The sequence below is a fragment of the Nestor notabilis genome, unplaced genomic scaffold (genome assembly GCF_000696875.1).
Source record: "Nestor notabilis isolate BGI_N333 unplaced genomic scaffold, ASM69687v1 scaffold1398, whole genome shotgun sequence".
NCBI lineage: Eukaryota > Metazoa > Chordata > Aves > Psittaciformes > Psittacidae > Nestor > Nestor notabilis.
The window spans coordinates 116,459-127,854 of NW_009938547.1; the positions used below are offsets into that span (position 1 = coordinate 116,459).

The window sequence follows — 11,396 nt, forward strand, 5'->3', positions numbered from 1 at the left end:
TTGGCCCAGCAGCGTGTGTGAGTTCGTACTGTTTATTATCATATGTCAGCTGGAGAAGATGTCAGGTTTCTTTTGGATACCTCTACCCTTTGCTCTCCCACTTCATCATCCCTCTAACCTCTGTGCAAAAGCCACAGCTCTTGCACACCTTAGGTGGTATGTCATTTGACAGCAGACATTCCAGTCTTCTTTGCATTTTGATGTGTGTTTAAATTGCAAAACTTTGGACCTTGTTCAAGTTTGTGAGTTTTTTTAATACATGTTTGTGCTATCATGCTATTTTTTTATTATATTTTTGACAATTTTAACCAAATTCAAGTGCGTCAAAGATATTAAGCCCAAGTGAATATGTGAAAATTGGCAGCTGTGGAGGTGAGAGAGTGCCTGATAATGCTTTCAGTGTGGGGAGGCTTACCCCTTACTTCACATGGGAAAATAATCCTGAGAGAGAGAGTTCAGGGAACACCAGCCTTTTGGTTCTGCTATTTATGGAATTCTTGTTTATTCTTAGAAATCCTTTGAGGATGCTTTTGTAAACTGAGCATCTACTCTGAACTAAAATGTCTAGGTAGTCTGTTACAAGTAATGTATTACTTTGTTTGGTTGTACATGATCACAGCATGTTCTGGTTCTCCTAGTAAAATTGATGGTTCTTTATTTCTTTTTCTTCCCAAGATTTCTTTCGACCTAGCAGAATATACTGCTGATGTTGATGGGGTTGGCACTTTACGGCTCCTAGATGCTATTAAGACCTGTGGCCTTATAAACTCTGTGAAGTTCTATCAAGCCTCCACCAGTGAACTTTTTGGAAAAGTGCAAGAAATCCCACAAAAGGAGACCACCCCTTTTTACCCAAGATCGCCTTACGGTGAGCACTGCTGATGGTGTGTGTGTAGTGTCTGTCTACAGTCTACTCTCCCTGCTCATGTCTTAGGGCTGAAGTCATTTGGGTGTGAGATTAGAATGACGATAGAGCTAAAGTGACTAGACATGTCGAGAGGCATGCCTTTATTAGTTACTATATAAAAAGTATTTGCTGCCATTGCCTGGGGGTTGGAAATTAGCATCTCACTTCACAAGACCATGTTCATTTAATTCAGTGGTAGGGAGCTCTTGTAGAGATGGGGGGAAGGGCGGCTCTTCCTTCACAAAGGGTTGTGAGATACCCCTGAAGTTATAAGGTTTCATATTTTTTGTTGCCTAAATGAAAAACTCCCAGGAGCTCATGTCTTCCTTCATGAACTCGCATGAAATTTGAAACACTTATTAAAGCAATGTGCATGGAGGACTTTGGTGATAAAGTTTCAAATCAATTTGAGTGTTAAGGCACCAGATTTTTGCTTTTATTCCTCCAAAGCAATTTTTTTTGGTTTTTATTAGCAGAGGTCACCACTGTGGTGTATTTCACACGCTCTGGCTGTGCTAATTATATTATAGAAGAAAAAGTGCTATGCTTTAGTGTGCATAAGAAAACAGTGAGAAAGTGCCCTAATGCTTCCTGGCCAGTTTGGGGCTGCACAGAATAGGAGTATTTTCCCATTCAGATGCTGCATATTGGGATGGATATTTTTTCTATATGAAATGTGATGCGCATAGGAAATGAATCAAATCCTAATGCACTCTGCTGCTGAAATGTGGACTTGCGTGTGAGAGAGATGTGTATGCCTGTCTGTCTGAGCTGTGTACAAGCACAGTGGATATATGTAAACCTTCAAAATTATTTTTGTAGGGGCAGCAAAACTGTACGCCTACTGGATTGTGGTGAACTTCAGAGAGGCCTACAATCTCTTTGCTGTGAATGGCATCCTCTTCAATCATGAAAGCCCCAGGAGAGGTTAGAAAATCCATGTGAAACTGTTCCCAACTTTGTGTGCATCTGACCGGAAAAATGAAACAATGCATCCACAGGTTTCATTTAAACTTGCCAAAATTCTGTAGGGAGGGTGTCATGACTTGTAGCCTGCTCACAGTGTTTAATATAGCCCTTCTGGCAGTCTCCGAGCCTGCAAAACAGCACCTTTCCCTTTCAAGCATCATTTTGTAACTCTGATGATGAAGGGAGGCTTGTGTATCTGAATTTGTTTATCAGTGCTCTTAAGAGACTACAACAATGTCATAACATCCCTGAGTTTTCTTTCCCTCTTGATAATAAGTTATGGCTAAAATGTTAAAATGGCATATTAAAAGGCAGGTTTTCTAAACATTTAGGAGGTCAACTGAATAACAGATGCAGTTTCAAGTGTGACTTGTACTCAAGATTTTTATTTGTGTATAAATGTCAAATTAAGAGGCAGAAATAATAGACCCTCTAAATTCATAAGGCTAATGGGTACAGCCTGGTATATTTTGAAGAAAATTGTGGATTATGGCCCGTAACTTCTGACAAGATGGCTTTTAACACATGGCTTTAAAATGGCTGTTTAATCCTTAATAGCAGTGCAGCTTAAATTCCACTTAATCATCCCTTTTCCTCTTGTAGTACTTTAGGAACAATTAATACTGTTATTTAGTTTGAGTAAGAGTCCATGGTTGATTCAAAGTCTTATAAAACGACAGTTTTCCTCTGCCCTTAATGTACTATGACTTTAGATAACACTCTAAAATTAAACTTTAAATTAACACAGAAAGCTGGTATTGTGGTCTATTTCTAAATGAAAAATAAATTCAAGTTTTACAGGAATGCAATTATATAAATTATAGCCTCGCACAAAATATAGTAGTTTTAATCATACTGACAAATATAAAATAGACCGTAATTGCAATTCTGCTGGGGAAAAAAAAAAAAACCAAACCAACAGGGGGACGAAAAAGGAGTCAGTGTCAGTAGGATTCAAATATTGATTTCAGTCTTTGGGACTCACAGCTGCGAAACCTCATAGTACACTGAATAGGTAGCGTTTACAGTAAGTGGTGCACCAAATACTTGGTGGTAGAAGTTGGTACATCACTGGAGCAGACGACAGTACAAGTTTAAAATTAAAAAATAATCAAATTCACTAGATTGTGTCATTTAGAAGCCCTAGTACTTTGCTTTCTTTTAAAGAGATATTGCTGGGGAGCTGTAAACTGATGTCCAATTTGCTCTGAATTATCATTGTGCAGTTAAAATATTCTGACTAACATAAAGAATGAGGGAATATACAATGACAAATAGTAGCTTGGCATGATTTCTAGTAACGCTAAGGGGCCATGAGATGGAAATTATAGGAACACACTTACCATTGATGCTGCTTCTCTATAGCCTTGTGAAATTTTGAAGGAGGAAAACTTCAGTGTTCATTGCTATTTTGAGCCCTCTCACATTTGTTCCAGCTTTGACACTGCTGCAATGGAGCTTCCAATCCGAAGTCTCGTTCCAACACACTTAATGTCTCCATGGAGAACACAATCCTATGCTTTGAAGTCTCAGGCTGTACTTTTGATTGTGTGTGTGTGCTGGGTGCAGTTTTAAGCCTCTTGTGCCATGCGTCTTGTCTTAGAAATGGTTTTGGTTGGCTCTGTTTGCCTTAGCAGATGTACATGGCATGAAAGCAGCTGTAATCACAGCCTAGTGCCATTTCTGTAGTGTTTTTATGGGAGAAACTCTGAAAATTTATACAGAGAGGAAAATGGAAGAAAAGTAATTTTAAGGTTGTTTCCTAATAGCCATTCAGCGATTCATTACTTTTGTAATGTTTTTGAAGACTGCAAAGGTGCTTTGGGAGGAAAAGAGGGTTTAACTGGGATTTCTGACTCTTATGCAGAGCTGGTAGTCCACATGGAAGTTTTAAAATGCCTTACGGTTTGGCCTTTTTCCCCTGTCCCCCTCCCCTCTACCTGATTTCAAGATTGGGAATACCTAAATAAACCAATACATATTTAATTCCGATATTATGATTACATACCATTATTCCAGTTGGTTTAGTGTTACAATGAATTGATGAATTACAATGTCCGATTGATGGTGATACTAAGTGTATCTTGTCCACACAAAACATAATTCCTGGTAATCAGCAGAGAGCAAAAGGTTGTGTGTGACAGTGCCGCTTGCTGAGGTGCAGAGTCGATCTGTCCCAGCAGATAGTGCATACTTTTTCCCCATATCTTGTTAATCATACTTCTGAAAATTCATGTAAGCTTCCTACAGTGAACGTATCTATAGGAAAAGACTGTAAAGAGACAAAACCTAGTATTTCTTGTAGGCAGGGATCCGTGAGGTGTGTTACACTGTAAGGCAATGATAAGGATGAACAGAGTGCATTTTTGGTACCTTGCAGCTTGTGTTGTGGACTGTCATCAAATACAGAAATATTTATATTCAGTGTACCAGTACTCTTGGTGAGGAATGATGAATTCCAGTTGCCTGCCAAGTGGCTATTAGCAGCTGGTCATTGAAGTTGAGTTGAACAGACAATTGTAAAGAGTTTGCTTCATGATCTCTTTTCATATAATGTTCAGGTATTATACTACTGGGACAGCAATATACGAGCCTAGTGAAAATAAGAACCGTCTAATCTCAAGAGCTGCTTCCCTGACAAAGGAATTTAGGAACATAAATTTAGGAATTTCAGAATACCAATTCTTCTTCTTAGCCTTCTCAGTTTAATTCAGAAAGGAGCACCAGTAGTTAATCTCATGTAGCCTGTACAATAATAAGGAAGTCTACACAGAGTTCGTAAGGGTAAAGAGTGTTTAAGTCTAATATGGGAGGTTTCCAATTTCTCAAAATTACCAAGGCTTGAGAGGGGTGCTGGCTTTGAGAAGTTTGTTTGATTTTCTACTTTTATCTTGCTTTCTAAGAAAAAGACTGTAACAGGAGTAGTTCTTGAGATATGACACCATACTGCAGATCTGAGCACTTAAGTTTGCTGTGTGAGCTTGCTTTTAAGTCTGATGTTTCATGTTCTGACAGCCACAGCGACTTTACAAAAAACACCAGTGATAAACTCTAAGTTGGTTGAACCCACTGTCTGAGCCTTACATCTTAATTTGGTAAAGGTACAGCTTTATTAAATTGTATGAATGCTTGGGTCCATACTCAAGAGATACATATATATGTAACAGATAATATCTAAAATTTCACATGGAGTAGAATGAGTGGCTATGTTAGACTAATCATAATAAAATATATATCTACTCTGAGCCTTTCTGTAGTACTTTCTAATTTTTTTTTATATGCAATACCTTTCATTTCTTAGTCAACTTTATAGTTTCGAAAGACAAAATAGTCGCTTTTTGACCAATACATGCTTGTCAGTTCACATAAATCAACACAGCTGCAGCAAAGTAAACAAGGTCGTGTAGATTTATGCCAACTGAGGATCTGGCACAGTACTTCCGGTAATGGTCTGGGGAAAATACCTTGCTAAAGCTGTTCTCTTCAGTTATTTCCATCGATTTATCCAGGTATAGTTCAAGTGTTTGCTGATTTATAGCAATGCCAAAGGATAATGGGATCTTCCATTTCTGAAGCTCATTTATTATCTAAATATGACACTAGATGAAAAGCAAACTGCTCTGTACTGTGGTAGTAAGCTACAAGGTGGCCTCTGTTTCCAAAAATGAATAAACAAAAGAAAACCTAAAAACCTTTCTCAGAATGCCAGTTTGTTTTTGTTTTTGTTTTTATCCATGGGATACCAAATGGGGGAGGTGGTGGCCACCAAGTTGCTGGTGGTGGCTGAACATGGCTCCCAGTACTACCATTGTGGAAATGTCTGCCCTTTGCCAATATTAGAAAGGTATTTCTGTTCAGTGAGGTGGTGGTTTCGACAGTGGAAGAGAGAGACAATTAGCTAGTCTAGTTTTCAGGAAAGCTGGGGCTCGATCCAAACCTTTTATACACCATTGGAAAAGATTCCTCTTCTTTTGTCAGGCTCTGGATCTCACTAATACCTTCTTTTCTGAGTGAGAAAGCAAACTATTTGTTGACACTGTAATTTGTTTCCTCCCAGACAAGCCCTTACTTTTTTTCTCCTCAGTTCTGTGTAGGAAGTTTTTTGAGGTTTACAAGATGTGCCTTTGGATGTCTGAGATAACTTTCTGATTTGGTTAACCACTTCATTGCTTGCCTCATCTGATCTTTATCTGCCAAGATGTACAAACATGTACAGCATGTTTCTTGACACAATTCAGCAGAAGTTCTGTTTGGTTTTTGTTGTTTTGTTTTTTTTTTTTCTCCCCTAAGTAATAAATACTTTGCCTCCGCACATGACATCATTGTGTAGATCATTCAGTAGGGAATTTTTGTTTGTCTGATACCAACCCTGGTAAAGCAGTTGTCATCAGACCATTGCTGTATAGCCAGAGGGAAAAGATACAACTGCTCATTTCTGTGATCTCTTTCAGCCAGGGAGGAAATGGCTAGGTGTTAGATTGCAGGCTGAATGTTGTCAAAGTACATGTACTAAGATTAAAATGAAAAGAAATCATGATTTAAAGAGAATGGGGAGTGTTCTTTGTTTTTATTGTGCATCTGCGTCACAGGTTTGCAAGGGGGAAAGGGGTAAGTAGTTCCCCTACTCACTGTAAATATATTTGGGTGTCTTTTGAATTTATTTTTTTGTTATTGTTACCTTCTAACAAGCTTTCAGTCTCCCTTTTGCCTCTATGTCACAGAGAAGGCAGAAGCAGATGGTGACATCTGCTACTGACTTTCATAAGAAATCCCAACAATCCCTACTGTAACAGCTGCTCTTCTGCATCTCCTGTGAAGAGATGTGGCCAAAATCTGCCAGATTTCCATTTCTTATTTCTTTTGTTGAGGAGACTAATTGCTAGTCTTATTATACACTTTTGTGCAGGAGGAGCTTGGTCAACCTGGTCCCATTGGAAACATCAAGGGCTTTTGCTGGTGATCGTTTTTAAGTTTAGGCCCGTGAAAGATGTGCGTAGAAATTTTCAGTGCAGATCTGTGTCTCTTTCGTTTAATACAAAATTTCCAGCCCTCAAGTATATCTGAATAATGAAACCCAGCAGTGTTGCTTGTGTCTTGCTGACCTCTTGCTGGATGAGAAGAATGCAGGTTGGCTAGTATCATCAGAGATTGTCTGCCTAGCATATTGAAAACTTGATGGCAAGGTACCATGGCAAATGTAAAAGGAGTTACTCAGACAGTTGTGTGCTATAGAGCAGCCAAGATCATTTCATGCTTTTTAGTTTGCGTGTTTCAACAGAGAAAGCATGCAGTGTCCTGAAGACATGCATTCTTACTGGCTTTTTCCCCCTGCTGTGAGACTGATGCTGCTAAGTGATCCATGCAGGTGTTCCCTTATCTACACATGCAGTCTAACATCATTGGGGATAAATGTGGGCATTAGGGTCTACTTGTACAGATGGATTTGCAGTAATATTGACTGTAATAATATAAAATTGCTAGGTAATACCTCTCTGCTCTTTCATCTAAGTACATGTGTTTTCCCCTTGAAAAAGATCTGATGTTACAAAATAAGAGAATTTAGCTAATTCTGCTTATGTTGAACCTGATACTGATTACCTAGTACTGATCTGAGCACATCACAATATATGGAGACTTTTTTCTAATTTTTATGTTTTATATGATCTTAAAACTTCTCATGTCATTTTCCTCAAACTAGCCTAAACTGATATGCAAAGGCAGTGCAATCACACTAGAATACAAGTAGGCTTCCCTCTGTGAACTTGTGTTTTAAAAGCAGTACCAGACTTCAGAAATAACTGAAGGCCTTGTGCCCATAGCTTTGGGCGTTCAGATAGTCCAGGCCAGTGCCATGGAATTTGTCATGTATGGGAACAAAACAATCATGAAGGTGAACTGAACCAAGATATAAAAAGATGTTTTTCTCAAGTGAGTCACTGATAAAGAAAGGTGCTGTGTTGAACAGTTCAATTACGGAAATCTTTTTGATTCAGTCTTTGCAACAATAGTTTGTGGGAATCCTTACCATCTCTTAATGTTGGGTGTTTTTTAATTTTCAATCTTGAAATAGCCCTGATTCTATACTTCTTTCTCTGGTGCACTTTTCTGGGGTCTATCACCAGTTTATCTAGGTGCAAAAACTAAGTAATTTTTTGCCTGTGGGTTTAGATTTTTGGAACAGCTGCGTTCACAACCAGATCTCTCCTTGAGCAAATTATTATCTTATCAGATGCATCTTTTTGTCATTAAATCATGTGCTCCCTTGTGGTTTATACTGTGTTGAAAAGAAAGTAGATTACAGTTTTTGCTGTTTTCCATGATTGATTTCAACTTTACCTTAATCAAAAAAAAAAAAAAAAAAAAAGGCAAAGCATCCACACAATTTACAAAATGTCAAAAGTACTAAATTTAGAAAACTTTAACATGCAATTCTTAACATATCTCAGGCTTGACATGAGCAGGCAGTGTGCGCTTGCAGCCCAGAAAGCCAACCATATCCTGGGCTGCATCAAAAGAAGCATGACCAGCAGGTGGAAGGAGATGATCCTGCCCCTCTACTCTGCTCTTGTGACACCTCACTTGGAGTATTGTGTACAGTTCTGGTGTCGTCAACATAAAAAGGACATGGAGCTGTTGGAGCAAGTCCAGAGGAGGGCCACGAGGATGATAAGAGGACTGGAGCACCTCCTGTATGAAGACAGGCTGAGAAAGTTGGGGCTGTTCAGCCTGGAGAAGAGAAGACTGCGTGGAGACCTCATAGCAGCCTTCCAATATCTGAAAGGGGTCTACAAGGATGCTGGCGAGGGACTCTTCGTTAGGGACTGTAGTAAGGTAATGGCTTTAAACTTAAACAGGGGAAGTTTAGGTTAGATATAAGGAAGAAGTTCTTCACAGTGAGGGTGGTGAGGCACTGGAATAGGTTGCCCAAGGAAGTTGTGAATGTTCCAACCCTGGCGGTGTTCAAGGCCAGGTTGGACAGAGCCTTGGGCGACATAGTTTAGTGTGTGGTGTCCCTGCCCATGGCAGAGGAGTTCGAACTAGATGATCTTAAGGTCCTTTCCAACCCTAACTATTCTATGATTCTATATTAGCAGATATCAGTGTTAGTTTCTCAAACTATGAATTTGCAGACTTGAAATGGTATACAGGCAAGAACAGGGAGTTTTATATGTTGCATGTTACAAAATAGCTTGTATGTGGATTTTGCAGAAGGTCAAAACAGAACTGCCCCATTGCCCTTGCTGGAACATCAGAGTAGAGTATAGGGCATGGTATAGATACAAAGTGGTCATCTCAGACCCCAGTAGCTGGTGGGTAAGAGTCCATACATGAGAGACGCACCACAGTCCACTGCTCCCCCAGACCAGGAATCTTAGAATTAAGCCCAAGCTGATGCATGTGAGATCATTTCTAAAGGAAACCACTTTGGCTGGGGAATTACACTCCTTTGAATGCACCATTAAGTCACAGCTCAGGTGTTCCTAGAGTCTAGGACAACAGAGCATAGTGCAGGATACGGTTTCCCCAGATGTGGAGACTCAGTGACACTCAACCACTTCTGTATTTCTTGGTTTTGTCACTTGAAACGTTTATTCTTGCAGTTGCTTTTCTTGCAGTTGCATCTACAAAATTATTATTTCATTCTGTTGTGATTCGCTAAGATTTCCTCCTGCATTTTCCCCTCAAATTTAAATAGTCATTGTCTTTCTGAAATAGTCAGAGGCAAGAAAGGAGAAAAATCACACACAGAGCAGGAATCACATCATTCTTGCAAGAGGTATGTTGCATAAATGAATCTGACTTACAACTTACATTGTTAATATTGTGTAAGTAATGAATGTTTAATATTTTATTCATTCTTATCATACTAATTATTTCCTAAACTTCTGAAGTCTTGTGTGTAAATATTATTGTTCACATAAATTCTCTGGAATATATAAATTTCTTCTGTAATATACTAGTATAATTCTGCTTTGTCTGCTTCCTAGTATGCAACCCAACATCAGTGATGCCAGCATTTCCCTGGGAGTATGAGGTAACAGCCATTAGAAATTGGTTACAGATCATCTTCAGAGTGCAGTGTATCACTGCAAAGCTGTTACTAAGTACAGGAGAGTCTAGGCCTTACTCCACAACTTTCAAATTTTGGGTATCATCTACCAGATGCAGAAACTTGAAAGCAGGTTCATACATTCAGCTTGTACACATGTGCTGATTGCCACACTTACCAGGCCCACCTTAGTATCTGAAACATTTTCCCAGCAGCGTGCATCCTATTTTCCTTAAAATAGCTCTCCTAAACGCTGACAGTTCCCTCTTATTAGAACTCTGCTTACTTTGTCTTGTATAATTAAAAAAAAAAATAAATTAAAAGTAGATACATTAAAAATGCATGTTGTTCTGATACAGTTATTTGAAATGAACCCACCCAGTCATTTAATATATGGGAAACTTAACAAGAGAGACTGTAATTCACAATAAAACAGTTCCACTGTTCGTGGTTCAAAAACGTTGCAGAAGAAAATGTCAACTGATTGTACCTCAATTAAGTCTTCAGGATTCATTAAAATAATGAGAAAAGGAGTATATTCAGATGTTATCTCTTAGAAGATTCAGCACGTGGTAGGATTTCATACCAGTTTTTTACCAGTTGTAAGGCCACAAAGAAGGTTAGTGCATTTGATCAGATCTTGGTTTGAACTTAGGAACATGGGGATTTTTTTCTGTGTCAATCGTACCAAGTCTTCACTGAAATTTCCCAGAAAGGTGTGTTTAAAAATAGGAAGCAAAACACACAGAAAAGCTTTTCATGTATAGGTAGCTTAATTTCAGACCATTATACGCACTACATGCTTTTTGGGGGGTGCACAAAAGCTTTACAATTATAATCATAACTGATGTCACTTTGAAACAGCTAAAAATCTTAACAGTGGGACAGGTTGCTGATTTGTGTCAGTCTTATTCATCTAACTGCAAGTATTTTTTGAGCAGATCTTAACCTCTGTTACAAGGACTTACAGCAGTATATACTGTCAGTTTTATGTGTTTCCCGCACTCTTCAAGTGTGCACACCTTGCCAACCATGCTGAAATATTTCCTGTTCAAGGATTTGCCTTTCATAGACACTTAAAATTTAATTATATGTTCTACTTAATTGTTAGGCACCAAGTGGCAAATGAAAGCTATGTCCAAAAGCATGAGTATTCTCAAACAGCTTGCAAGTATTTATTGTAATTAAACCTGATACCACATGCTATTTAGATTGTTGCAATATCCTTTGCATATTTTGATCTGTATCATATCTCATCCCTACAGAATGATAGTTGTTAAAACAAAAGGTTGTAGGTCACAGTTTGCAGGTTTCCCATGAAACATTTCAGGGTTGCTTTTTGGCATGGGAAAACAAATTAAACCCAAGCCAACAGAGAGAATACAATATCACGTTTTCTCTACTTGCTCTTAATTTATGCCCTAGGATATGTGAGTTTGAGAACCACTTCTGTAGAAATGCTGCAGGAAT

At 38.6% G+C, this 11,396-nt stretch overlaps 1 protein-coding gene across 1 annotated transcript in view; it reads left to right on the forward strand.

Annotated features, from left to right (window-relative positions):
• Nucleotides 1-11,396, forward strand: part of GMDS (GDP-mannose 4,6-dehydratase) — a gene marked incomplete at both ends in the record, with an annotated part of 124,358 nt that overhangs the window by 94,036 nt on the left and 18,926 nt on the right. The window contains 2 exons of the mRNA XM_010019361.1: nt 676-868; nt 1,730-1,834. Coding sequence (XP_010017663.1) covers nt 676-868; nt 1,730-1,834 — 298 coding nt within the window. The remainder of the gene's footprint in view (nt 1-675; nt 869-1,729; nt 1,835-11,396) is intronic.